Source organism: Theropithecus gelada, chromosome 19 (assembly GCF_003255815.1).
Source record: "Theropithecus gelada isolate Dixy chromosome 19, Tgel_1.0, whole genome shotgun sequence".
NCBI lineage: Eukaryota > Metazoa > Chordata > Mammalia > Primates > Cercopithecidae > Theropithecus > Theropithecus gelada.
The window spans coordinates 4301044-4327978 of record NC_037687.1 but is presented as its reverse complement, the minus strand read 5'-3'; the positions used below and the strand labels follow the sequence as shown (position 1 = coordinate 4327978).

The following is a 26935-nucleotide window of genomic DNA, read 5'->3' as shown; positions in this document are numbered from 1 at the left end:
TAAGACCCTAAGGACACCATCGTGCTAATAAAAAAACAGTAACAGAGACAGACCATGCAAAAGTCCCTCTTATGGGGTCCTTAAAAATGGTTCCAGATGGGGTCTCACTCTGTCATCCAGGCTGGAGCACAGTGGTGTGATCACAGCTCGCTGCAGCCTCCAACTCCTCAGCTCAAGTGATCCTCCTGCCTCGGCTTCCCAGGTGGCTGGGACTACAGGCATGTGCCACCATGCCCGGATAATTAAAAAAAATTTTTTTGCAGGGCTGGGTGCAGTGGCTCATGCCTGTAATTCCAGCACTTTGGGAGGCCAAGACGGGCAGATCACTTGAGGTCAGGAATTCAAGACTAGCCTGGCGAAGATAGTGAAACCCTGTCTCCACTAAAAATATAAAAATTAGCCAGGTGTGGTAGCGCACACCTGTAATCCCAGCTATTAGGGAGGCTGAGGCAGAGAATCGCTTGAACCTGGGAGGCGGAGGTTGCAGTGAGCAGAGATCACACCACTGAACTCCAGAGGCTGGGTGATAGAGTGGCTGTGTCAAAAAAATAAAAATAATTTTTTTTTTGTAGAGATGGTGTCTTTGTTGTCCAGGTTGGTTTTGATCTTCAAGCGATCCTCCCACCTCGGCCTCCCAAAGTGCTGGGATGACGGGCATGAGCCACTGCACCTGACCCCAGGTGAGGTTTTTTAGATGGGTGGCTGTGCTGACTCTACAGAATTCCCCATGTCATGCTTCCTGCCGTCTCACTGCCACTTCAGTGCTCAATGCCTCCATAGCCCCGTCCCTACAGTTCTATGCTTGGATGGGAGGGGCACAGAGAGAGCTGGACCTGGAATCTCAAGTGAGGGGTTACAGCGCCAGCTCAGATCCTAATTCCCTAAAACGGCTAAGCTATCACTAATTAGATGTAAACAACGAAGGCAAAACAGCAGGGTGTTATCCACACAGTACACCAGGTACACTGTTGATGAATTAAGTCCCAGGCGCATCACAACGAATGCAGAACCGAACACTGAGTTTTGATACAAGAACTCCGTGTCGAGTCCCAGGACCCAGCCTGTGGCCCCGCTCACTCTGCCACAGACCAGCTGGGTGACCCGGTGGAGACTGACAGCGTGCTCTGAGATCCATGAGCACTGATGTGTAGGGACTCCATGGGAGATACTCACTCTGCGGACGGGCGTGGAGGTGGGGAAGGGACTGGTGCTGCTGTGTCGCTTTGTGGGAGCAGGCGGCCCCTCAGGAGAGCTGGTGGAAGAGGGAGAGCTCAGGGACGAATGGCTGAGTACAGAGTCTTCTTCAGGGCAAGATTCCAATGTCCCGCTCTCAGGGGTCATGTCCTTGCCTTGGGGTGTGGCTGGAGGGGACTTGGTTTGGGGCAGTCTCACAGCCAAGATGTCCTGCAAGACCACCATGGGCACCTTCCCTCTGAACAGGATGTCCCCAGCTTCACTCCAACTGTCCTGCTCCTTTCTGGAGCACAGTCTCAGACCACTCGTCAGCTCCGGGCAGCTCTGTGGTGAACATTCCTGGGAGTCACCTCTCCTCCCTGCACCTCCACAGCCAACACCCTCCTCCTCTGTTTTGTAAGGAATGTTTGAAAGGGTCTCTCCAGGAAATGCCAACTTGTCGTTCTGATTGGCCTTCAACGACCCCTGCTGATCCCTAGTGTCTTCTCGGTTGCCATTTACTGCTTCCCTGGAGGGAGAAGCTTCAGAACTCAGTTTATTGTGGTCCACAAGACTGTCTGGCTGCTCATTTGAGTCCTCTGTCAAATCAATGATGACTGTGCTCTGGCCAACACTGGTTTCGACTCTGTTTCCTAAAAAGTTATCTAAGGGACCCTTCCCATTGACAAGTTTTGGTCTAAAGTCTATGTCAGAACCCATAGGACAGTCGTTTTCCAAGGTGTCCAAAGAGGCCTCCAAATCGGGGCTTTTACTCTGCACAGAAGTAACCTGATCATCTGACATGTCATCGTCTTTCCCCTTTGGGACAAGATTCAGGCGCTTAAACGGCAGACGGGCTGAAACAAAGAGAAAGCCATCTTTAGTGAACGTTTAAAGTTACAACCACTCATGAGCTTGAAAATTATTGACTTGTTGGGACACGGGCGTGGGGGATAATTTTAAAGTTTAAAAAGGGTCTATCTGGGCGGTGGCTCACACCTGTAATCCCAGCACTTTGGGAGGCCAAGGCAGGCAGATCACAAGGTCAGGAGTTCGAGACCAGACAGACCAAAACGGTGAAACCCCGTCTCTACTAAAAATACAAAATAGCTGGGTGTAGTGGTACGTGCCTGTAATCCCAGCTACTTGAGAAGCTGAGGCAGGAGAACAGCTTGAACCCAGGTGCTGGGATTAGAGGCGTGAGTCACCATGCCCCACTTCAACATCCTAATTTAAAAAAAAACAAAATCCTGGCCAGGCGCGGTGGCTCAAGCCTGTAATCCCAGCACTTTGGGAGGCCGAGACAGGTGGATCACGAGGTCAGGAGATCGAGACCATCCTGGCTAACACGGTGAAACCCTGTCTCTACTAAAAAATACAAAAACTAGCCGGGCAAGGTGGTGGGCGCCTAGAGTCCCAACTACTCAGGAGGCTGAGGCAGGAGAATGGCGTAAACCCAGGAGGCGGAGCTTGCAGTGAGCTGAGATCCGGCCACTGCACTCCAGCCTGGGCGACAGAGCGAGACTCTGTCTCAAAAAAAACAAAAACAAAATCCTGAGAAGTCTTTTAGCAGAGCTACTGCCAGAATTTCAAGAGACATTTTTTGATTTCAGATCCAGTTCATATTCCAAATTTATTTATAATGGGTGAAAATCTCATTTGATGATAACTGCATCTGGTTCTCAAGTAGAAAATACACAGACATATTTGTGGACAGGGTTTTTTGTTTTGGTTTTTTTCCTGGCCTCAGCACCCCAGGCTCTGTTAGGCGTTTCTCATCAATCAGACTGTTCTCCCAGAGCCTGCCAGGATTCGGGCTCATTAGGAGGGACGCAGAAACACTTTGGAGAGTGAACATCCCAAGGAACCTATGTTCACTTACTTCCATGGCAATTCATCTTTTTATTAACTATTTCATCATGTAATAGACCAAATAAAAACCTGGTTTTTTTTTTGGGGGGGGGGTTGTTTGTTTTGAGACAGTCTCACTCTGTCACCAGGCTGGAGTGTAATGGTACACCCTTGGCTCACTGCAACCTCTTCCTCCCGCGTTCAAGCAATTCTCTTGCCTCGGCCTCCCAAGTAGCTGGGACTACAGGTGCCCCCCACCATGCCCAGCTATTTTGTATTTTAATAGAGATGGGGTTTCACCATGTTGGCTAGGCTGGTCTCAAACTCCTGAGCTCAATCTGCCCACCTTAGCCTCCCAAAGTGCTAGAATTATAGGTGTGAGCCACTGTGTCTGGCTTCTCCCTTTTTTTCTTTTAAGAGACAGAGTCGGCCGGGCGCAGTGGCTCAAGCCTGTAATCCCAGCACTTTGTGAGGCCGAGACGGGCGGATCACGAGGTCAGGAGATTGAGACCATCCTGGCTAACACAGTGAAACCCCGTCTCTACTAAAAAAATACAAAAAATTAGCCGGGCGTAGTGGCGGCGCCTGTAGTCCCAGCTACTCGGGAGGCTGAGGCAGGAGAATGGGGTAAACCCGGGAGGCGGAGCTTGCAGTGAGCCGAGATCGCGCCACTGCACTCCAGCCTGGGGGCAACAGAGCGAGACTCCGCCTCAAAAAAAAAAAAAAAAAAAAAGAGACAGAGTCTTCCTGTGATCCAGGCTGAAGTGCAGTGGTGTGATTATAGCTCACTGCAGCCTTGAACTTCCGGGCTCAAGCAATCCTCCCATCCCAGCCACTCAAATAGCTGGTTTTACAGGTATGCACGCACTGCACCCAGCCCAAGTTTGAAAAACCCAAAACTGTAGTTTCTAAAAATACAATCTGGGCTGGGCACGGTGGCTCACATCTGTAATCCTAGCACTTTGAAAGGCCAAGGCAGGGGGATCAGGAGATCGAGACCATCCTGGCCAACATGCTGAAACCCTGTCTTTACTAAAAATACAAAAATTAGCTGGGTGTGGTGGCACACGCCTGTAATCCCAGCTACTTGGGAGGCTGAGGCAAGAGAATTTGCTTGAACCCGGGAGGCAGACGTTACAGTGAGCCGAGATGGCATCACTGCACTCCAGCCTGACAAGAGTGAGACTCCGTTTCAAAAAAAAAAAAAAAAAAAAAAAAATCCGACCACTCATGTGGCCTAAGGGTAAATGCACTCCCCGTTTTACACAGAAGGATTTGGGAACATTTATCTTCCAGGACAACAGTGGTTTTCCACGGGGGCAGTTCTACCCCAGGGGACATCAGCCACGTATGGAGATATTTTTGGTTGTTACAACTTGGAGGATGCACTTACTGGCATCCAGTGGGAAGACGCCAGGGCTGCTGCTAAGCTCCCTACAATACACAGGACAGCTCCCCAGCTGCAGGTTACAAAATGCCAATTGTGGGTGAGTGGAGGCCTCGGGGTTTACTTGTGGGAATCCCACCAGACATTACTGTGTGAAAAGCATTTTCCCAGCTTCCTAGTCTGAAGAGGGACTGTTTCTCTCCCTTCTAGCTCCACGCTTCCACTGAGGTCTCCAACAAGAGACAAGGAAGACTATAAACTAGGAACAACTCTTTAACCCATTTCCAAATAATTACCTTGTATTAACTTCTTAACTGGAAAAGCTGGTCTATCTTTGCAATCCATGGCTGCGAATAAAAGTGTCAAAGGGTAAATTGTTAAATGTTGCAAATAATCAAGTTAGCAAACACATATGTAGAACCAATTATGTACAAGGTGGAGGCAATTCTGACCCCTCTGCCCTCGGGGGCCATTTGGCACAGTCTAGAGATGCTTTTGGTTGTCATGATGTGGGGAGGGCTCGAAGGGATGCTTTTCACATCCAGTGGGTAGAGGCCAGGGATTCTGCTAAATATCCCACAATGCAATGCACAGCACGCCACAATGAAGAATTATATGGCCAAAAAAAAAAAATTTTTTTTTTTTTTTTTGAGACAGAGTCTTGCTCTGTCACTGAGACTGGTGTGCAATGGTACGATCTCAGCTCAATGCAACCTCCACCTCCCCAATTCAAGTGATTCTCCTGCCTCACCCTCCCAAGTAGCTGGGACTATAGGCGCGTGCCACCACCCCCAGCTAATTTTTGTATTTGTAGCAGAGACGGGGTTTCACCATGTTAGCCAGAATGGTCTCGAACTCCTGACCTCGTGATCTACCCGCCTCGGCCTCCCAAACTGCTGGCCACAGCTCCTGGCCTCAAAATGTTAATAGTTTGAGAAATCCTACTCTAGACACTGTCATGTCTTGTTTTATTTTCTTTGTGGCATTTAATCTGAAACTTTCGTGTTTATTATGTCTCTCCCTAAACAAAATGCCAACTCTATGATAGCAGAAAGATTTGTTCCATGCTGCACCTATGGTACCTGGTTAGGGTCTGGAATACATCAGAAAGCCAGCTAAGAGAGAAACAGGAACTGTTTCATGAAATGAAAGTGGAATGAGTAAAAGTAGGGATGAGAGAAAAAATCGGATTACCTATTTCATTCACATGATCCCCAAACATCCTCCTCCAACCCAAGCCCCCACACCACCACCAAATTTGTAAAATTAGAAAAGGTATCCTTTCCTTTTTAAAGAGAATTCATGAAGGTACCACAATTTAAAGCACCTGGAGCATGCCAGGCAGGAGCTGAAGTGCTATCAAGAGATGATAAGACAGAACATTTTCCTGCAAAAAAAATCTCAAGAAAAGCATCTAATAATATCAAAGCAGATGCCGAAGTGACCATAAATAGAACCGAGTCTTTAGATAAATACCTTAAACTGAGTAAGTTTAGGAAGTTCACACTTACCAGGAGATCTGGCTTGGAAAAACCTAGTTATTTTGGTTAATCTACGTATGTTTTATAAGCGTTATATGAGTATTTTTTAAAAGCAGACTGCAGCTTCCTAAAAAACTTCACCATCCATACATGAAACCACCCAACCCTCTGCCCCAAGCTTAGCGAATAAGAAAAGGTACTGAGAAAACTCATTTCCTTTCTAGTCACTTCAGAGAATATCATTCTCAAGTTTCCAGTTACCAAAAGACATGGATTTCTACACCCAGCTGAAGGATATGATTTTTAGTCACTTAACTTTATTTTCAGGACAATCACAAAGATCTATTTGTGTGGTTCTGAGTCACTAGCTTTGATGCAAGTGGAACAGAAACAACCTCACTAAAAACAGGACCCCCCTCATTAAAAAATCCTGTATATAAAACGGACACTCCCAATCCAGGGATCCAAAGATACACACAATTAACACATATGTGTGTATAAAGTTACTAACTGCTCTTTATTCTGCAATTACATCCTAATTTTATTTGGCACTAAAATATACTTTCCTTTCATGATAGTATGGTCCTAGCGAGTAGCAATTTTTTTTTTTTTTTGAATTAAATATCCTGGCCAGGCATGGTGGTTCACACCGGTAATCCCAGCACTTTGGGAGGCCGAGGCGGGTGGATCACTTGAGGTCAGGAGTTCGAGACCAGTCTGCCCAACATGGTGAAACCCCGTCTCTACTGAAAAATAAAAAAATAGCCAGGCATGGTGGTGCAAGCCTGTAATCCCAGCTACTCAGGAGGCTGAGGCAGAAGAATCACTTGAACCAGGGAGGCAGAGGTTGCAGTGAGCTGGGATCCTGCCACTGCACTCCAGCCTGGGCAACAGAGCAAGACTGTCTCAAAATAAATAAAATAAAATAAAGTTAAACATCCTGACTTAAAACATCACAGTTCCAGGACAGTACCAACTTTATATTAATTTCATGTCTCCGTGAAATCCCAAAGGCTAGAAGGAACTACAGCCACGATTTTCAACCAAGGAGGAATCTGCTGCATAGGGAACACAGGGCAATGGTATTTTTGGTTGTTACTAAGAGTTGGGGAGAGGGGCTGTTACTGGCCTGCAAAAGGCGGAGACCAGGGATGATGCTCAGCACCCTGCAGTGCCGTGCCCAGGACAGCAACAAATATCAACACTGCTGAGATTGAGAAACTGGACTGGTGTCCATTCTAGCCCTTCATTCGTTCACATTATTTAGTGAGCACCTACTATGTGCCAAAGCGTAATGCCAAGCGCTGCCAAAGCGTTATGTAATGTAGAGTCCAGCAAGGGAGAGGAGCAGTCTGGTCTTCCTTGGTTCACCCTCCCACGTTTCGGGAAGGTTTGTTGTGGGATCCAAAGACCCCGTTCCAAGGCACAGGGAGGAGAAAGTCACGGTGCTTATCAGGCAGTAGCAAGAACTTGGGAGTCCCAGCCTCCTGGCCATCCCCACCATCTGGGCCTCTTACCCGGGCTTGCCCCGACCCGCAGAGGCATCGGTCCCGGTCCCCGAGCTCGTGCGAGCTCGGGCCTCAGTTTCCCCACCCGTTGCAAGGTCCAACATGGTCAAGGGACACAAACGCACCCAGTAACCTTCAGGGCAAGCCCTTTCGTTTCCCTGGGCCTCAGTTTCCCGTCTCGGCTCCTCCGACCCGTCGCCCCAGAGGGCCCTGGAGGGACAAACTGACCCAAAAGCGCCGGAAACAATATGGTCGCGGCTACAACAATAACGTCAAGGAGGGTGCCCTTGGGGACGCCAGGCCTTCGCTGGGGATGAGAAGACTCCAGGGGGTGATCGCCCGGCCCACAGGACCAGGCTCGGCGCCGGGAGGCCCGTCCGCCTCCCATCGCCGCCTCGGCCCGTCCAGGCCGCGCGCCGCGCCCCCCCTTCCCCTCGGCGCGGGCCCGAACCGACCTGCGGTGGCTCCCCTGGCGCCGGGCGCCCCGCACTCCGGCTCCTCCAGCATCGCCCCGGCAGCGGCTCGAGCTCCTCTCAGGCGGAAGAGGCGCGGGCTCCCCTCAGGCGGCGGCTGCTCTTCGCCCTCCCGCCCGCGCCGCAGCTGCTGCCGCCGCGGCCGCCGCGCTCGTATTTGGCGGGAACCGCGGCTACCCCAGTGGTCCGCGCGCCAATTGGGCGAGCCCGGGTCACGTGACGGCTCGCCTCGGGAATTGAGGAGCGCCGGGGGCATCCTCGCGAGAGCCGTGACTTCTATTCCTCCCAGGGCTCGCCCATTGATATTTCCGCGTGGGACGGGGCTTCCCCTCGGAGGCCTGTCATTGGCTGGGAGGAGCTGCCCTGCGATTGGGGAAAGAAGGTGTCAAGCTGATTGTCCTGCGCTGTGACTGGCTGATCGCGTGGGATAGTCCTAAGAGGAGGGAGGCCCAGGCTCTTACGTCACCAGGAGAACGTTTTACGCAGAGCGCAGATGACAACTTCAAAGAGGGATTTAGATGAGGAACCTGGAGTTTTGAGTTTATCCTAATGGGACATCGGCTAAATATAGCAACAGCAATTAAAATTATAAATTGCTTTCTACAAGAACAATAAAAGGAAGTCTGGGGAGCGCTTCAGACGTATTTGACATTCAGTAAATAACATGTAGAATGAACGAAATGGACGAGATGGTTTCTGGTTTAATCCTCGGGAAATTGGCACATGCTGTTTCTCTGCCTAGAACAATCTTTTCGCAGCTCTTTTCCTGGATAATTTATACTTTTCGGATCTTATATCGGCACCCCAGGAAGCCTTTTCTTCCCCAACCCTGACAAGATCAAGTGCCTACAGCACTGTTCTTTTTCTTAAAGCAATTACAGCTGTGTCTTTGTATTAGTTTCTTATTTGACGAATGAATTAATTTCTGCTTTTGTCATTAGTTGTGACGAGGGCAGGACTCATTCCTCACTGGAACCCCAGAACCTGTTAGTAACTGATCATATTTACCAGGTCAATAAATATTTGAGTGAATATATAAATATTTGATTGAACTGTGTAGATCAAACAGATTCAAAGCCTCACACAAAACAGAACTTCAGTGTCAGCTTGTGAGTCTAGAAACAGGCTGACTGGGTGGCTGGCTGGCTTGCTTGCTTGCTTTTCTTTCTTTTCTTTCTTTCTTTTCTTTCTTTCTTTCTTTTTTTTTTTTCTTTCTTTGTTTTCTTTCCTTCTTTCTTTTCTTTCCCTTTCTTCCTTTTTTTCTTCTTTCTTTTCTTTCTTTTTTCTTTCTTTTTTTTCTTTCCTTTCTTTTCTTTTTTCTTTCTTCTATCTTTCTTTCCTTTTTTCTTTCTTCTATCTTTCTTTCCTTTTTTCCTTTCCTTTTTCTTTCCAAAGTGTTGGGATTACAGGCGTGAGCCACCGCGCCCAGCGGAAACAGGTTTTCTTCCACACCAATTTAATCTCAGAAGGAGAGGTGAGCAGAGAAGATTGGACTTTAGCCCAAGTTTGAAATTCTATTGAAGTAGATTGGATAATTAAGCCAGTAGTGTTTGTTGGGAAAAGTGTGGAGAAATAGAAAATTTGGGGACACAACTTTGGGCAAGTCATATCATTGCTCAATATTTCAGTTTCCCTGTCTGAGCTATGAAGATGTTTTCAACCCCTTCTCTGACATTCTGGCATTTTTCATTGATTTACAGCGGTGGATCACAGTTAAGGGCACATGAGCTCTTATCAGAGCTTATCAGAGCACATCAATAAGCTCTTTCAAAGTATTCCTAATAGCCTCATAAAAATCTTGGGAAGTGAGGTTAGGGTGTATATATTCTGAAATAACTCCCTGATTGACCTAGTCTATTACCTTTTTTTTTTTTTTTTTTTTTTTTGAGACAGTCTCGCTTTGTAGCCCAGGCTGGAGTGCAGTGGCGTGATCTTGGCTAACTGCAAGCTCCACATCCCAGGTTCACACCATTCTCCTGCCTCAGCCTCCCAAGTAGCTGGGACTACAGGTGTCCACCACCACACCTGGCTAATTTTTGTATTTTTAGTAGAGACGGGGTTTCACTGTGTTAGCCAAGATGGTCTCGATCTCCTGACCTCGTGATCCGCCCGTTTTGGCCTCCCAAAGTGCTGGGATAACAGGCGTGAGCCACTGCGCCCGGCCTAGTCTACTACTTTCTTTTGAGGCTTTTGGAAACTTCCAGCAATCTTCTGCTTCAAAAAATCAACAAAATCTCTCAGCGATTTCAACACTTTTAAGTACCAACCTTTTTAACTGTAGTCATTTTCTAGTTTCTCTTTTTTGATTCATTTAGTCATTCCAATTAATTATTTCCAATTCATTTTGTACATTTTTATCAATAACGGTTGATATAAAAATCCGTATCAATAACCAGGTGTCAACCTGGGAAGTCTTCCTGGAAGAGGCGACATTCCACACAACGTCCTCTTTAGGTACAAAGGGTGGAGGAAAGACTCAGGAATAATGTAGAAGAGGGAAACGACGTTAGCAGAGTCTCATAGACAGCAAGGATTATGAATTATAGAAGAGGAAGAAAGAATAGTTGAGAAGAATCTATGGGGACTGGGAACGGAGGCTCACGCCTGTAATCCCAGCACTCTGGGAGGCTGAGACAGGCGGATCACGAGGTCAGGAGATCGAGACCATCCTGGCTAACATGGTGAAACCCCGTCTCTACTAAAAATACAAAAAAATTAGCCAGGCAAAGTGGCCGGCACCTGTAGTCCCAGCTACATTATCCCAGAGGCAGGAGAATGGCATAAACCTGGGAGCTGGAGCTTGCCGTGAGCCGAGATTGTGCCACTGCACTTCAGCCTGGGCGACAGAGCAAGACTCCGTCTCAAAAAAAAAAAAAAAAAAAAGAAAGAAAGAAAATGGAGAGAGACAGAGAGAGTTGATGGGGCCAAATTATGCAGGCTTTGTAAAATATGTTAGGAAGTCTGGAGTGTATCCTAAGGGTGGTAGGCCGAATTAAAACAGGAGACTGGTGTGATCTGAATTGCATTCTTTTTTTCTTTAGATGGAGTCTCACTCCATCGCCCAGGCTGGAGTGCAGTGGTGCGATCTCTGCTCACTGCAGCCTCCGCCTCCCAGGTTCAAGCGATTCTCCTGCCTCAGCCTCCTGAGTAGCTAGGATTACAGGAGTGCGCCAACACGCCCAGCTAATTTTTGTGTGTGTGTTTTTTTGTTTTTTGTTTTTTTTTTTTTTGTAGAAACGGGGTTTCACCATGTTGGCCAGGCTGGTCTTGAACTCCTGACCTCGTGATCCACCCGCCTCTGCCTCCCTAAGTGCTGGGACTACAGGCGTGAGCCACTGCGCCCGACCCTGAATTGCATTCTAGAAGCATCTTTCTGGCTGCCATGCCAGGGATGAATTGGAGGGGAGGACTAGTGGAAAGTATGGTCAGGGCGTGAAGACAGACCTAGATGTCTCCATGTGTCACGTGGGCAACCGAATGGATGAACACAGGACAGAGAGAGAGGAAGAGAGGTGGCCAGGCACGGTGTCTCATACCTGTGATCCCAGTACTTTGGGAGGCTAGGGGAGGAGAGGGTGGATCACCTGAGGTCAGGAGTTCGAGACCAGCGTGGCCAACATGGCGAAACCCTGTCTCTACTAAAAATACAAAAATTAGCCGAGCGTGGTGGTGCTCGCCTGTAATCCCAGCTACTCGGGGGGCTGAGGCAGGAGAACCGCTTGAACTCGGGAGGCGGAGGTTACAGTGAACCGAGATCATGCCACTGTACTCCAGCTTGGGCGACAAAGCAAGACTCCGTCTCAGAAAAAAAGCAAAAAAGAAAAAAAAGAAAGAAGGGGAGGGAGCCTGAACACTTAGAGGAACTGGATTTAGATTTAGCTAAGATGAGCAAACAGGAATCTGGAGAATCGTAACCAGGCAGGGACCCCTTCCACTTCCCAACCTCCCTGGCCAGGTTTAAACTAAGCGCCTTTCCCAAGACGTTAGGGTCACCTCCGGGACTCCAGAGGGCGCTGAACCTGCTACGGCCCCTCTAGGCTACCCCCGCTCAACTCACTGACAGAGGCGGTGTCTCCCGCGGCAGACAACGTGCACGTGCGCTCTCCAGCCGGCAGAGGGCGCGCGTGAGCAGACGGGGCCGGGGGCGCGCGCGGGGGCCGGCACCGGAAGCGTGCGGTTGCCATGTAATATCCTGGCCGCGCGGGCGCGAGAGCGGCTGAGGCGGCGCCGGGGCGGGCGCGGAGCTGGCAAGCGGCTGGCGGAGGCGGCGCCGACGGGGTCTGCTGAGGCGCGCAGAGGGTCGGCGGCGCCCGGGAGCCTGTCGCTGGCGCGGTCCGGGCGGGAGGCTCGGCGGCAGGCGGCAGCATGTCGGTGGCGGGGCTGAAGAAGCAGTTCTACAAGGCGAGCCAGGTGAGCTCAGGCCCAGGCAGGGGCCGAGTCCCGGGCCCCGGGCTGCCCGGATGAGGGGGCCAGGCCCGACCTGGCTCGGGAGGGGGCCGGAGGGACCGAGGTAGGGACGTTGGTGCGTGTCCCCCGCCGGGTGGGAAGAGCAAGGGACGGACGGGGGTGATGAGGTGGCCCAGGCCCTGCCCGCCATGCGGGCTCCAGAAGCGGGGACAGAACCCCTGGGAGGAGGGGAGAGGCACCCAGGGGCTGCCCAGGGATGCGGACCTCACCCCTCCTCCCCTCCCCTGCAAAGGCGGGGTGCGGGGAGAGAAGGGGAAGAGAGGAGTCCCGAGGCTGTCGACACAGGATTCTTGCCAGATAACCCAGAGCCAGGGAAAATTGCTTCTAGAGCAGTTCTGTTCAAAATCCTCCGGATGGGCAAGGTACAAAGTTGAAAAGGTAGAGGGAGAAGTCAGTTTCCCCTCTCTGCTCCTCGGGCAGCCAGCCCCGTCTCTTTCCCCAGAGACAGGGACTGTCATCGACTCCGTATGTCCTTTCGTAAGATACGTGTGTGCCTTTCCTTTAAAAACACGTACACTGTGATAGCATTTGCCACAGAATCCTGTGTGCTGTGGTTTTCATTACTTGGAGGTCACACTGGAGCGGGATTTCTCCCCCTCCGTCAGCACTGTTGACATCTGGGGCTGGATTGTTCTCCGTGGTGGGGCCATCCTGGACACTGCGGGGTGCTGAGCAGCGCCCTGGCCTCCACCCTCTCCAGGCCAGGAGCACCCCCAAGTCGTGACAACCAAAAATATCTTGAGACATCACCCTGTGTCCCCTGAGGAATAGAATCAATTCTCCTTCCCTCTCTATTTTCCTTCCTTCCTTCCTCCTTCCCTCCCTCCCTGTCTCTCTCCCTTCCTTCCTTCTCTTCTTTCCTTCCTCCCTTCCTTCCCTGTCCCCCAGGACTACTGCACTAGACCATACTCCACACTTGTTGGATTTTTTTTTTTTTTTTTTTTGAGACGGAGTCACTCTCTGTCGCCCCAGCTGGAGTGCAATGGTGCAATCTCGGCTTACTGCAAGCTCCACCTCCTGGGTTCAAGCAATTCTCCTGCCTCAGCCTCCCCGGTAGCTGGAACTACAGGCATGTGCCACCGCACCCGGCTACTTTTTGTAATTTTAGCAGAGACAGGGTTTCTCCATTTGGCCCAGGCTGGTCTCGAACTCCTGGCCTCAAGTGATCCGCCTGCCTCGGCCTCCCAACGTGCTGGGATTACAGGTGTGAGCGACTGTGCTTGGCCTACTTGGATCTTTTTAATGGGTACATTGTATTTCATTCCATTAGGTGTACCATAATTTATTTAACCAGTTGTCAGTTGATAGATATTTCTGTTTACCGGAATTTTCTGCTACCATTCCTACAATGAATAGCCAGTGAATATGTTTGCTCACCAGTGGGATTCGTTTTATAGGATGAATTCCCGGAAGTAGAATGTTGCATCCCAGCCTAAGTGCATTTGATTTGGACAGATAAAGGGTTTTTTGGAAAGTCCAGGACCCATTGCCCATGAATGTGGTGAAAGCTGTGGATCCACTCTCCATAAAACTGGGCACACTTAAAATTTTCACTTTGCAATTTCAAATCCAGCAAGCCTCAAATTTGGCTGGGCACGGTGGCTGACACCTGTAATCCCAGCACGTTTGGGAGGCCGAGGTGGGAGAATCACTTGAAGCCAGGAGTTTGAGAGCAGCCTGGGCAACATGGCAAAACCCCATCTCTACTAACAATACAAATATTTTGTATTTTTGCCTGTAACCCCGGCTACTAAGGAGGCTGAGACAGGAGAATCTCTTGAATCCAGGAGGTAGAGGTTGCAGTGAGCCAAGATTGCGCCACTGCACTCCAGTCTGGGTGACAGAGCGAGACTCCGTCTTGAAAAAAAAAAAAAAAGCCTCAGATTGTTGAATCCTATTGGTCCATGCACTGCAGGGTGAGGTTGTGTGGAATTTGTGTGGATGGAGTCCACCGGGGAATGAGCAATGGTGTGTTTTCTTTTGTTTGTTTTTTTTTTTGAGATGGAGTCTCTCTGTCGCTCAGGCTGGAGTGCAGTGGCGCAGTCTTGGCTCACTGCAAGCTCTGTCTCCCGGGTACACACAATTCTCCTGCCTCAGCCTCCCGTGTAGCTGGGACTACAGGTGCCGGCTACCACACCTGGCTAATTTTTTGTATTTTTAGTAGCGACGGGGTTTCACCATATTAGCTAGGATGGTCTTGATCTCTTGACCTTGTGATCTGCCCGCCTCAGCCTCCAAAGTGCTGGGATTACAAGCATGAGCCACTGCGCCCGGCCTGAGCAATGATCTTAGCAAATGCTTGGGCCAAGGTGGCAAACAGGGTTCTCTGCCCACAGTTTGGAGAGGCCCAGTGGGAGCAAAGAGAAACAAGTCCCCAGTAACACCCAGCTGGTACCTTTTGTCCCTGGAAAGAAAAAAGTAAGGACCCTGCCAGGTGCTGTGGCTCATGCCTGTAATCCCAGCACTTTGGAGGCTGAGGCAGGGGTTCCCTTGAGTTCAGGAGTTCAAGACCAGCCTGGGCAATATAGGGAGATCTCATCCCTACAAAATATCGAAAAGTTAGCCAGGTGTGGCGATGTACACCTGTAGTCCCAGCTACTTGGGAGGCTGAGGTGGGAGGACCACTGGAGCCCAGCAGTTCAAGGCTACAGTGAACTATGATCGTGCTGCTGCACTCCAGCCTGGGCAACAAAGCCCTGGAGAAAGATTTAATCCGGATGAATTTTAGGATTGTCGCTGAGAATAGCCCCACCCCCTTGCCCCAGTAGTTTGAAATCAGATGGCCTGGCCCTGGGTTAGACCTTGCCCAGCAGGCGTCAGACCCTCACCTGCGGATTAGAGCATCGTAGAGCGCTGCTCCCTGGCAGGAAAGATGTTCTCAGAGATCTCAGAGGAATTCCTGGGCCACTTTGTTCCGTGCCATAGACAGGTTTCTGGAAGCCACCCCCTCCCCCACCCCCAGCGATCAGGGCCTGTGCCCATGTTGTCCTGAGCTGACACCCTCTTTGGAGGAACGAGCCAGGCCTCTCATGCCAGCCACCAGGACTTTGTCTCTCTCGAGGGAAGCAGGATGACCTGCATTCAGATCTGAATGGTGCCTTGAAGCCTGGAAAGCACAGTGTGGTGTTAGCTGGGTTTAGGATTGCCTGTTTCCACATCCTGAGGCCTAGTCCCAAAGCACAATGGCCACAGCCCACCGTCAGGGCTGTCGTCTTGGCCTCCTGGTCAATTCTGTCTCGAGTCATGCTCTTAGAAGTCGCCCTGGCCGGGCGCGGTGGCTCAAGCCTGTAATCCCAGCACTTTGGGAGGCCGAGACGGGCGGATCACAAGGTCAGGAGATCGAGACCATCCTGGCTAACCCGGTGAAACCCCGTCTCTACTAAAAAAATACAAAAAACTAGCCGGGCGAGGTGGCGGGCGCCTGTAGTCCCAGCTACTCTGGAGGCTGAGGCAGGAGAATGGCGTGAACCCGGGAGGCAGAGCTTGCAGTGAGCTGAGATCCGGCCACTGCACTCCAGCCTGGGCGACAGAGCGAGACTCCGTCTCAAAAAATCTCAGAATCTCAGAAGAACCATGTCTCCCGCTGTGTAGGGAACTATTTTAGAGGAAACACTTTCACTCCTGGCCCCAAATGCCACCATCCACTAATGTTCTTAAGTGTGAACCTTCCAACTGATCTTGAGGAACCTTTATCGCTTGGGCCTGCAGAGGTCAAGTCTACAGGGAGCCTGATTATACCACTGCACTTCAGCCTGGGAGACAGAGCCAGACCCTGTCTCCAAAAAAAAAAAAACACACCATTTACAGGGACTTAGAAAAGGGAGAGTTTCCAGTGCTACACACAATGGTTCTATACACAGCTTAAAGGTTTCCAGTTCTTTGCTGGAACTTGATTTGATAGTTGAGAGACACAGGCATCGGGGCTCCTGAAGGAGGTGCACACTCCCATCAGCGCTGTCAGCCGGGGACAGCGCAGACCCCGTCCTCACTCCGCTTGGCGATTGGGAGAGAGTGCTCATGGCATTGAGGGAATGGGGCCAGGGATGCTTGCCAAACATCCTACAATGCATAGGACAGCTTCCCCCCGCTGCAAAGGAAGAATTCTCCAGCCCTATGTTAGTAGGGTTGAGCTTAAGAAACCCTGCTTTAAACCAGGCTCTAGACTTCCAAGGGTTTCACAGTGCCCTTTCTAAATTGAGAAACAGAGGCCGGGAGGATCCGGGAGAGAGTGCTGGGAAAGATAAACTTACTTTCTAGCAGGCGAGGCTGTGTTGTTGGTTCCGAGTTTCTGATCTCATTGCTGGTAATGGTAAGAACCTTAGTGGGTTCCAGGCTAGTTCATCTACTTGCTCAAAATTGGTTTGGGCTTGAGTGGGCAGTTTGTGAGTTTTTACTTCTTATCATGAACTGGCCATAGACTGGTTGAAGGCCTGAGCTGGGGAAAGTTGAATCATCTGGAAGAAAGCGGTAAAAGAAATAGCCATCCATCGTGGTCCCATCTCCCTGGTTCCCTCCTTTCTGCCTGTGTGACACCCACTCCCTCAAGAGCCTCCTGGCATCCGTTCGCAACTAGAATTGGGGGACTAAGGAGGGTTAAAGAACGCCACTAGTGAGAGCTGCTCTCAGAAGTTCCCTTGGTGTGCTGGGGGTTTGGGTGACGTTATTTCCAGGCCTAAGCTGCTAACTGGCTTCCTGATAAATCTTGTGGCCGGGCTGTGTGAGATTGAGAGTGTAACTAGGGATAGAGCTGGCAGCTGCCTGGAATGCTGGCTTTTTTTTTTTTTTTTTTTTTTTTTGGTGTGTGAAAGGAGGGAGAGGGTTTGAACGTTTGAACGGAAAGATTGCTTCAGACTGAGCTAGGAGGAACATTCACAAGCGTCACCTCCCGTAGCTTTGAAATCTGTCTGATGCTCCTTAGGCCCTGGGTTTGTGCCTAGGAGAAAAAGAGAGGCTGGGGGGTTGAGGGAGAACTGTCTGCTGGGGGATCCTGGGCCCCACCTATTGGGGGGCTGTAGGTCAGAGTAAGCAGTGTCTGGGACATGGCTGGTGTTTCAGAATGTCCACGATACTGCTTGTTCTGACCTATTTTTATTTTAATTTTATTTTATTTTTAAGACAGAGCCTAGCTCTGTCACCCAGGCTGGAGTACAGTGGCACGATCTTGGCTCACTGCAACCTCCATCTCCTGGGTTCAAGCAATTATCCTGCCTCAGCCTCCTGAGTAGCTGGGGTTACAGGCACATGCCACCACGCCCAACTCATTTTTGTATTTTTAGTAGAGACGGATTTCACATGTTGTTCAGGCTGGTCTCGAACTCCTGACCTCATGATCTACCTGCCTTGGCCTCCCAAAGTGCTGGGTTTACAGGCGTAAGCCATTATGCCCGGCCTATTTTTATTTCTTTTTTAATTTTTTGTAGAGACAGAGTCTCACTATGTTGCCTAGGCTGGAGGCTCCTTAAACCTCACCACTCCAGGTCTTGAACTCCTAGGCTCAAGTGATCCTATCTCCTCGTTCTCTCAAAGTGCTGGGATTACAGGCGTGAGCCACCGTGCCCGGCCCTGACCTCTTTTTAGTTTATTTATTGTGGTTTTTTTGTTTTGCTTTTTTTTTTTTTTTTTTTTTTTTTGAGACGGAGTCTCGCACTGTTGCCCAGGCTGGAGTGCAGTGGCACAATCTCAGCTCACTGCAACCTCTGCCTCCCGGGTTCAAGCAATTCTTTTGCCTCAGCCTCCCAAGTAGCTGGGATTATACACTGTTGCCCAGGCTGGAGTGCAGTGGCACAATCGCAGCTCACTGCAACCTCTGCCTCCTGGGTTCAAGCAATTCTTTTGCCTCAGCCTCCCAAGTAGCTGGGATTACAAGCGCGTCACAGCACATCCGGCTGATTTTTGTATCTTTAGTAGAGAAGGGATGTAACCGTGTTGACTAGGTTGGTCTCGAACTCCTGACCTCAGGTGGTGATCCTCCTGCCTCAACCTCTCAAAGTGCTGGGATTACAGGTGTGAGCCACCATGCCTGGGTTATTACGATTTTTTAAACATTTTATGTATTTGAGATGCAGTCTTGTTCTGTCTCCACTCCCAAGGTGGCGTGCAGTGGCACGATCTTGGCTTACTGCAACCTCTGCCGCCCAGTTCAAGCGATTCTTCTGCCCCAGCCTCCTGAGTAGCTGGGATTACAGGTGCCTGCCACCGTGCCCAGCTAATTTTTGTATTTTTAGTAGAGACGGGGTTTTGCCTTGTTGGCCAGGCTGGTCTTGAACTCCTCAGGTGATCCGCCCTCCTTGGCCTCCCATTGTGCTGGGATTACGGGCGTGAGCCACCACGCCCAACCCTGACCTCTTTTTTAAAACCTCACTTTGTGGGGCCACTCTTGGTTTTCCTACCAAAGTGCTTGACTTGTTAAGCCATAAACATGGAATGATCTTTTTTTGTATGTGTGTGACGGAGTCTTGCTCTGTCCCAGGCTGGAGTGCAGTGGGCCGATCTCAGGTCGCTGCAACCTCCGCCTCCTGGGTCCAAGCAATTCTCCTGCCTCAGCCTCCTGAGTAGCTGGGATTACAGGTGTGCGCCACCACAGCTGGCCAATTTTTGTATTTTTAGTGGAGACGGGGTTTCATCATGTTGGCCAGGCTAGTGTTGAACTCCTGACCTTGTGATCCTCCTGCCTCAGCCTCCCAAAGTGTTGGGATTACAGGCGTGAGCCCCTGGGAATGATCTTAAGATGCAAAAATATGGGGTTCATAACCCCTTAACCTTGGCACAGATAAAAATGTATACCCTTGTGCTGGGAGTGACAGGTGATTCTGAGGCCCTTTTGTGTGGGCTGGTAAGGGGCGGTGTTGGTGATTCAGAGGCTGTGCCCGAGACAAGGCCGGTGAGTCCAGCAGCTGCAGGCTGACCTCCGGAACCCCGTCTCCCTCGGGGAGGTGCTGGCAACAGATGTAGGAACGGGCTTTGCTTTGTGATGTCCATGTATGATGGGAATGGGGTTAAGTCCACCCTTGCAGGAAGCTCTGGTGACTGAGTCTGGAACGTGCGGCATGTGCTGGTGTGTGCCTTGAGGCATTGGAGCCGGCGGTGTGGACCTTGGGCTCCCCCCAGGACGGGCAGGGCTCACTCTCCCCACTCCGCTGTGTTTCTGGCTTGCAGATGGGTGGAACCAGCAGCTGTGTGGAGGCCTGAGCTGTGTGCTGGCTGGGCTGTGTAGACACAGAGGTTTGAGACTGCCCTTCCCCGAAGGAAGCTGGAGGCTCCTTACACCCTGCTGCTCCTCGGGCCTGTCTGTGAAACCTGGCTTGCCTGGCCCGCAGGGTTGGCTGTTGGTGGTCACTGGGCACTTTGTAATCAAGCAGCATCCTGCGTTTTCCCGTCTAACAAACTCCGGTGTCTGCACCCGTGACTGCTGTACATCAGGCCCTGGAAATCAAGTCAGGGGCTGAAAGTTCGGCCAAAAGTTCATCTCTGACTCAGAATCCCGTGTTCACCAAAGACCAGTTGGGGCTCTGTGGGTGCCGATCGCCCTGCTTATCTGGGTGTGTGTTAAAACCCAGCCCTGCAGTGCATAATTACATTCCGGGTGCCCCTAATAACAACCTGCGAGTGCAAGATGAGGTGTCTCACCTTATCCCGCTCAGCTGAAGACATTGGGGCCTGTCACATTTTGAGACCCCAGACCTATCAAGCACACAGAGAACGTGATACTGCTCACTCCGCCCCTGGCTGCCCGGGGTGGCCGCTGTCATGTGCGCAGTCCACCTGAGGTCTAAGCTGGCTGTTGGGTCCCTCAGGTGTCTCTGTGTGTTGCATTTTTTTCTCAGAGGAGAAATCTGCGGATTGGGGCCCGTCCTGCTCAGACCTGCCCGTGTCTCTGGTCCAGTGGACTTTGATCCAGGGGCCTAGGGTGCAGCCAAGCCTTCACTGCTGCCTTGGCCCTTTTCCGCCTCTGTGATTGTCGCCAGTGTTTTGTAACTGATCTGATCTGGGGAAACGTCGTGTTGGAGTGTGCTGCCAACGTCCGCAGTAGGATTTCGGAGGCAGCTGCAGGTTTCGCCGCTGCCATGGGCATAGCTTAAAGGAGGAGCTCAGAGTGGCCTCCATATTTCTCCTTTCCAAGCCCCTGAGGTCTCTAAGCTCCAGGAGGGTTGGATGGGGAAGCATTGCCCCGGGGTGGGGGTGGGGTGGGTGTCAGGAGCTCGAGAGGCTCTGGAGGCATCTCAGCTGGACTTGAGCTCTCCAACTCTAATGGCTTTTTAATGTGTGAGCTGAAGTGTCAGGGGCGGTCTCTTCTGGTTCTCTTTCAAAGCTGTCCCGGCTACAGCGGGTTTCTCTCTCTCCCTTCTCTCCTGTCCTCTTCTTCCTCTCTCTCTCTCTCCCCCCTCTTCTTTCTCTCTCTCTCTGTTCTCACTCTTTCCTTGTCTTTCTCTCTGTCTCTCCCTTCTTTTGCCTTCTCACCCCTTCTTCCTCTCTCTCTCTCTCTTCTCCACGCCTTCTTCCTGTCTGTCTGCCTGCCTGCCTGTCTCTCTCTTTCTCTGTCTCTCGCCTTTTGCAGGGCTGGATTTGGCAAGCACTTTTTCTGAGCGCTGCAGCTTGGTGCATTTCTGCTCATTTCCTGTTAAGCAGTACCCAGGGCTCCCTGAACTCAGGCTCTGGGAGGATGGCCCTGTCTTCCTTTTCCTCTGCACTCCTAGAAAAACCTGCTGACCAGGCCCTGAGAGCGGGGTCATGGGGAGACTTCCTCACCACAGCAGGAAAATAGACCGACCGTTTCCTCCATTGGACCTGACTCAGCAGCAGCCCACTGACTGCCTGGGAGAGAGGGCTCCTGCCTGGCGGGCCGCAGTTCCACACGTGGGTAAGGGGACAAAGCACCCAGCAGGGGTCATGCCGCGTGTCTGTAGGGGCGGTGGTCATGGCAGATACTCAGGATCCAGACGGCCTCAGGCCAGCGAGGGCATGGGGTGAGTGGGCCCACTCCCCTCCCTGGGCCGGAAACGGGCGTCTTCTCTGCCCTGGCCCGAGTGGACAGATCCCCACGTAGTTTCAGGCTGATGGGAGTGGTTATTCCATTGCCTTTGCCACTGGATTATGAGCCCATTGCCGTCAGAGCCAGGCATTTCTGCTCATTGCTGCATCCCCAGTGTTTGGTTTAATGGCTAGCCTGCCCCAGGAAGCCGGTAAATATCACATGGAAGGACGGATGGGCCACTGTGACCCCCACCCTACAGCGGATGGCTGTGTGTCAGGTTTATGTGAGCACGCCCTAGAGGAAGAGGAGAAGCATGTCCCCACCTGGCCTGGGGTACAGTTCAAGCTCTCAGCTGACTTTCGGGAGCTTCCGGAGCCACTGCCTTGGTCCCAGCTTTAAATGCTACTCTTCCCCTTCATAGGGAACTCACACAGTCAACCCCTCCCGCCCATCCTGTGTGGGGCCCTGTGCTCTCCTGCCTCCTGTCCATGTCACTGGCCTCTTCTACCTCCCAACCCCACTCTCTCCCCACTTCCTGTCTGCCCTATAATGAATGCGTTTCTATCTCCCCTTATCCTTGGCATCTTCTGGGGCTGCATGTGGGAACTGAGTTCTCAGCCCTTGGAGCATCTGGCCTTGGAGTCCCCCACCCACACACCACACGCTGGTGTTTGTGTGAGGTGCTCTCCTCCTGTCAGATGGCAGCTCCTGAGGCTGGGTTGTGCCCGGGCATGTGTGATGGGCCATGTTCCGCTGGGCACTAGCCTGCTGATGAGGTCGCCAGAGACGCTCCCTGCAGAGGCTGAGCTGGGGGGCTCCTTCTCAGAATAGGGGGCTGTCCTCCACGGGGCCCCTGCAGTGTCCCTGGTGGTGGCTCAGCAGCAGCCCTGGTCCGCCGGCCAGGCATCTGACCAGGCTGTGACAGAACACCAGGGGGGCAGGTGGCTGGCAAGGCCTTGGAGTACTCGGTTGGGAACAGGTCCAACTGCTCTGAAAAAATCAGCAGCTCGGAGAATGTTTCTTGTGGTTTAGGGTGTGTGTCCAGCTCCAGGGCTGCAGCTGACAGTCACCTGAACTTGGCCGGGTCAGAGGGGCCTGACTATGTCACAGGCAGTTTCTGACCCGGAGCCTGCCTGAGCATGGTCCCGAGGAAGCCGAGCCCAGACGTCTGCTTCCCCCCTTGACTGAGGCCAGGCTGAAGTGTACCTGCTGCTGCCCGGCTGGGCCAGTCTGCTCAGAGTTGGTGGTTCCCTGGCTTGAATGCTTCCCCAAGCTAAACCATTCCTGGCCTCCCCAGCCCTATTTGCCAAGATTCTTAGGGCTTTCGCCATGGCTGGGCCTGGCTACTCGTTGTGCAGCTCCTTCCCTGGCCTCGGTGCCCAGGCGCTGCAGTGACTTCTCTCTGATTGCCACAGTCGGCCCTGCAGCTCCTCCCCATTCTCCCTGTGGACGGCCCCTTCTGTCTCTGAGCCTGCTGTCTCTTGTGCGTTCGCCACCCCTCTCTGTACCTGCCTTCTAAGCCTGCATCCCCTGTCCCGGCGTTCAGACGTGACACTCTCATGACTCGCAGACCACAGCATGCAGCTGGCCAGCGGTAATGCCCTGAACCGACAGCCAGGGTTCATCGCCTGTCCTTTAGCTTGAACCCATTAGTTGATTCGGCCTCTTTCCTCTTAAATTACTTTTATTTTATCACTTTTAAAATTTATTTTAAAGGGGATAGTGGTGTTTTTCTTTGCTCAATAACAGTAACTGGAATAGGCCGGACACAATGGCTCATGCCTGTAATCGCAGCACTTTGGGAGGCCGAGTCAGGTGGATCACAAGGTCAGGAGTTTGAGACCAGCCTGGCCAATATGGTGAAACCCCCTCTCTACTAAAAATACAAAAATTAGCTGGGCCTGATGGCATGTGGCTGTAGTCCCAGCTACTCAGGAGGCTGAGGCAGAAGAATTGCGTGAACCCAGGAGGCAGAGGTTGCAGTGAGCCGAGATCGCGCCAGTGCACTCCAGCCTGGCAACAGAGCGAGACTTCATCTCAAAAAAACAAAAACAAAACAAAATTCGCCGGGTGTGGTAGTGTGCATATCTGTAATCCCAGCTACTCGGGAGGCCGAGGCAGGGGAATCGCTAGAACCCTGGAGGTGAAGGTTGTAGTGAGCCGAGACAGCACCACTGCACTCCGTCTCAAAAACAAAACAAAACAAACAAAAAACCCACACAGTAAGTGGAATAACAAATACAACAGCAACAAAACAATGGAATAAAATCTTCCTGGATACCCCACCCCTGAGCCTGAGGTGTCCTCTCTTGTGAAAGAGCTGTTCAGGCTGGACGTGGTGATTCTTGCCTGTGATCCCAACACTTTGGGAGGCTGAGACAGGAGGATTGCATTAGCCCAGTTGTTCAAGCTCATTTGGACAATATGATGAAACCCCGTCTGTACAAAAATTAAATTAGCCAGTCATAGTGGTGCACACCTGTAGCCCCAGCTACTTGGGAGGCTGAGGTGGGAGGATCACTTAAGTCCAGGAGTTCGAGGCTGCAGTGAGCTGTGATCGTGCCACCGCCCTCCAGCCTGGGCAACAGAGCAAGAACCTGCTTAAAAAAGAAAAAAAAATCTGTGCTATAGTAGTGCCCACCTGGAAGTTCCTTCTTGCCAGAATAAGAAATATGGAAGGGGAATTGCGGCAGTTGTGTTCTGACCACGTGATTCGTGTGCCTTGTGCGTGTGTTAGCTGCCACACTGTGGGAAATGCCTCACAGAAGGCACGTTGCCTTTTCCCTTGGGGCCTGCTGCCATACCCTCTGCAGTCTCGTCTCATAGGATCGAGGGATCCCGCACACTGGGATTCAAGCTCAGGAAAGAGGGCTGATGGCTTGGTAACAGCCAGGTCCTGAGTGCCTGGGGAAAGGCATGGAGGCTGGAGACCCTGCAGTCAGCATTCTTAGGGAGTTCCCAAATATCTCTGGGCACGGTGGCTCACACCTGTAATCCTAGCTCTGAGGGAGGCAGAGGCAGGAGGAGCGCTTGAGGCCGGGAGTTCGAGACCTGCCTGGGCAGTATAGCAAGACTCTGTTCTCCAGGAAGAAAAAAAAAGGTAAAAAAGGAAATAAAAAGAGTTCCCAAACATCACCCAAGCAGTAATGCAGATATCTTCCTCCAGGACACCCCCATCCAGCCCTGCCTGCTGGAAGCAGAACTGCTGACTGATTATTTTTCTGCTGTCATTTCGGGACTCTACCCCGGTACTAAGCAGAGACCCTTGTTCTCAGAAAGCCCCTGCGGAAGGAAGTTCTGGGAACTTTCTGCCCGCCCTCGCCGCAATCCCCTGCCACCCGCCTCTGTGGGATGAGGCCCCACGGCTGACTCAGGCAGGCATCCATCAGCCTAACAGCCTCACTCATCAGAGTCTCGATTGTTTGAAACAGACGGGCAGCCCTGGCCCTTCAAGACCAGCCTTTGTGGCTCAGAAGAGGGTAGCCCAGGGACCTGGATGGAATTTCTTCATCTCCCAGCCTTCACCCACCCCAGCATAAGATCGTCTTCATCCTCTCCTGAGGCCTCTGACGGTTTTCTCTGAGGTTGAGAATCACCGCTATTATTTTAGGAAGGAAGAACAACCCCCAAAACTGCAGAGCAAGTCTCTTGCTTCTTGCTTACTCTGGTCAAGTCAGTGTTCCACCCATGAGGAACCTTGGAGCTGCCGGCCCCCTGGCTGAGCATAGTGTGGGTGTCCAGGAGGTATGTACTGCCCACTGCAGAGGCCGACTTGGAGGCCGCTGGAATGCTGCCCTGTGGGTGGTTTTGCTCCCCCAGCTTTTACATTTTTATTTCATACTTGCAGAATCCTGTGTATTTTTCCAGTGTTCTCCCACGCCCAGCCTTCCCACAACAGTCTCCCCGGCTAGCCCCAGAGCACCCTGTGCCCGTCAGAAGAAGGCACTAGTGGGCCCCTCTGTTGAGTGGGGTCCCTGTGTCACCATCTAGACTGGCTGAGGGTTCCATAGTGGGCAGCTGCACAACCAGGGAGGGTCCTTGGGGCCCTGAGAGGGAGGGCAGGGGAAAGACCTTTGGTCCGTCTGCTGCAATCACGTTTCTGGAGCCCAGGAGTCCACTCGGCTGTCAGAATCCAGGAGTCCACTCGGCTGTTAAGAGGAGCCGGTAGGGGGTCGCCGTCCTTCCAAGAAGGGTTGCTTCTTACTGCATTCAGAACACGTTCCCCGGGCCGCACGCTGGTCGGCACCAATATGTGGCGCAGGACACCTCCCTTGTTCAGGCACCTCATAAAGGTTGTATCATAAAGGGTTTCAGATACAGAAAGACACCTAAGAATGACCAGTTGATGACCAGGTGCCCACCACGCCACCCAAATGAAGCCAGAGCAGGGCAGGCGCACCTTCACTGCGCGTGAGGTCACTGCTCCAAAACGTGCGGGGTTGTGCGGCAGTCTACACGGCCTGTCAGCAGGATCATGTGCTTTCTTGCACCCTACTTTTTTTTTTTTGAGATGGAGTTTCTCGTCACCCAAGGTGGAGTACAATGGAACGATCTCAGCTCACTGCAACCTCCCCCTCCCGGGCTCAAGCAATTCTCCTGCCTCAGACTCCCGAGTAGCTGGGATTACAGGCACCAACCACCACACCTGGATAATTTTCGTATTTTTAGTAGAGACAGGGTTTTACCATGTTGGCCAGGCTGGTCTCGAACTCCTGAGCTCCATCGATCTGCGTGCCTCGGCCTCCCAAAGTGCTGGGATACAGGCGTGAGCCACTGTACCTGGTCACCTGCTTTTTAGGCTGAGCACTGCTTGTGAGTACCGTTCACACTGGCACATGAGGCTCCGCTCACATCCGCAGCTGTGTGGCTTTCCCTCGTGATTATTCCACAGCGTGTCTATCCATTCTCCGGCCAGTGGACATTTAGAGTCTCCAAGTTTCTGCATTTTCGCACAGCCTGGCAGTGAGCAGTCCTTTGCGACACATCTGAGAGCTTCTCCAGCGTGGTACCATACTTAATATGATCATGTACTGTAGTGCTTGATGACTGTGCCCGTGAATAGCCACTGCACTCCAGCCTGGGCAACATAGCGAGACCCTGCCTTCAAAAAAAGAAAAATAGCCACATAGGTTTTCAACGGTCCTAGCCTGGAAAAAAACAGCCCGTTCAATTTGCATGACCCAAAGTCTTGGACCCGTGGCTAGCAATATCATGTGTTGCATACTCGTAAAGTGTGTTATTTTAGCCCTCCTCCACTGTGCTGTATGTGCCTGGGGCCTTGGCCAGGAAGCCAAGTGGACGGGGAGGAGGCTCCCAGCTCAGGGTTAGCTCTGTGTGGTCCGGAGCGGGATGAACTGGGGTGGCTCCTGCGCCATGACTTCTGAGGACTCTGCTTCTGCCCGGCGCTCTCCTCACAGATGTAACATCCCCTCCAGCCTGTAAATTCCTCTGGAGTCCATGTTTTCAGTTTTGTTGTGCACAGTGAGGCCATGCTTACAGAAAGCACCTAGCACCCAGGCTCGTGACAGAGGGCAGCTCGGGCCAGGACGCACGAACCATCCCCATTCCTCACACGCTCCCCGTGCAAATTCACCTACTTGCTAAGATTTATTTGTAGCAGCCAG

At 51.7% G+C, this 26935-nt stretch overlaps 2 protein-coding genes across 3 annotated transcripts in view; one reads left to right on the top strand and one right to left on the bottom strand.

The window, feature by feature from the left end:
• The window catches only part of CHAF1A (chromatin assembly factor 1 subunit A), a 44477-nt gene extending 36417 nt beyond the window's left edge, over window positions 1–8060 (bottom strand). The window contains exons 1-3 of the mRNA XM_025366523.1: window positions 7856–8060; window positions 4708–4758; window positions 1174–2030 (exon numbers count right to left, since the gene is read on the bottom strand). Of these exons, the coding sequence (XP_025222308.1) occupies window positions 1174–2030; window positions 4708–4758; window positions 7856–7907 (960 nt within the window). The 5' untranslated portion in view covers window positions 7908–8060. The remainder of the gene's footprint in view (window positions 1–1173; window positions 2031–4707; window positions 4759–7855) is intronic.
• A 3970-nt stretch (window positions 8061–12030) lies between these two features.
• Window positions 12031–26935, top strand: part of SH3GL1 (SH3 domain containing GRB2 like 1, endophilin A2) — a 38331-nt gene continuing 23426 nt past the window's right edge. Inside the window, exon 1 of one of the 2 annotated variants that reach the window (XM_025368804.1) lies at window positions 12031–12283. In XM_025368804.1, coding sequence (XP_025224589.1) covers window positions 12239–12283 — 45 coding nt within the window. In that variant the 5' untranslated portion in view covers window positions 12031–12238. The remainder of the gene's footprint in view (window positions 12284–26935) is intronic. The other variant, XM_025368805.1, reaches the window with a different exon arrangement.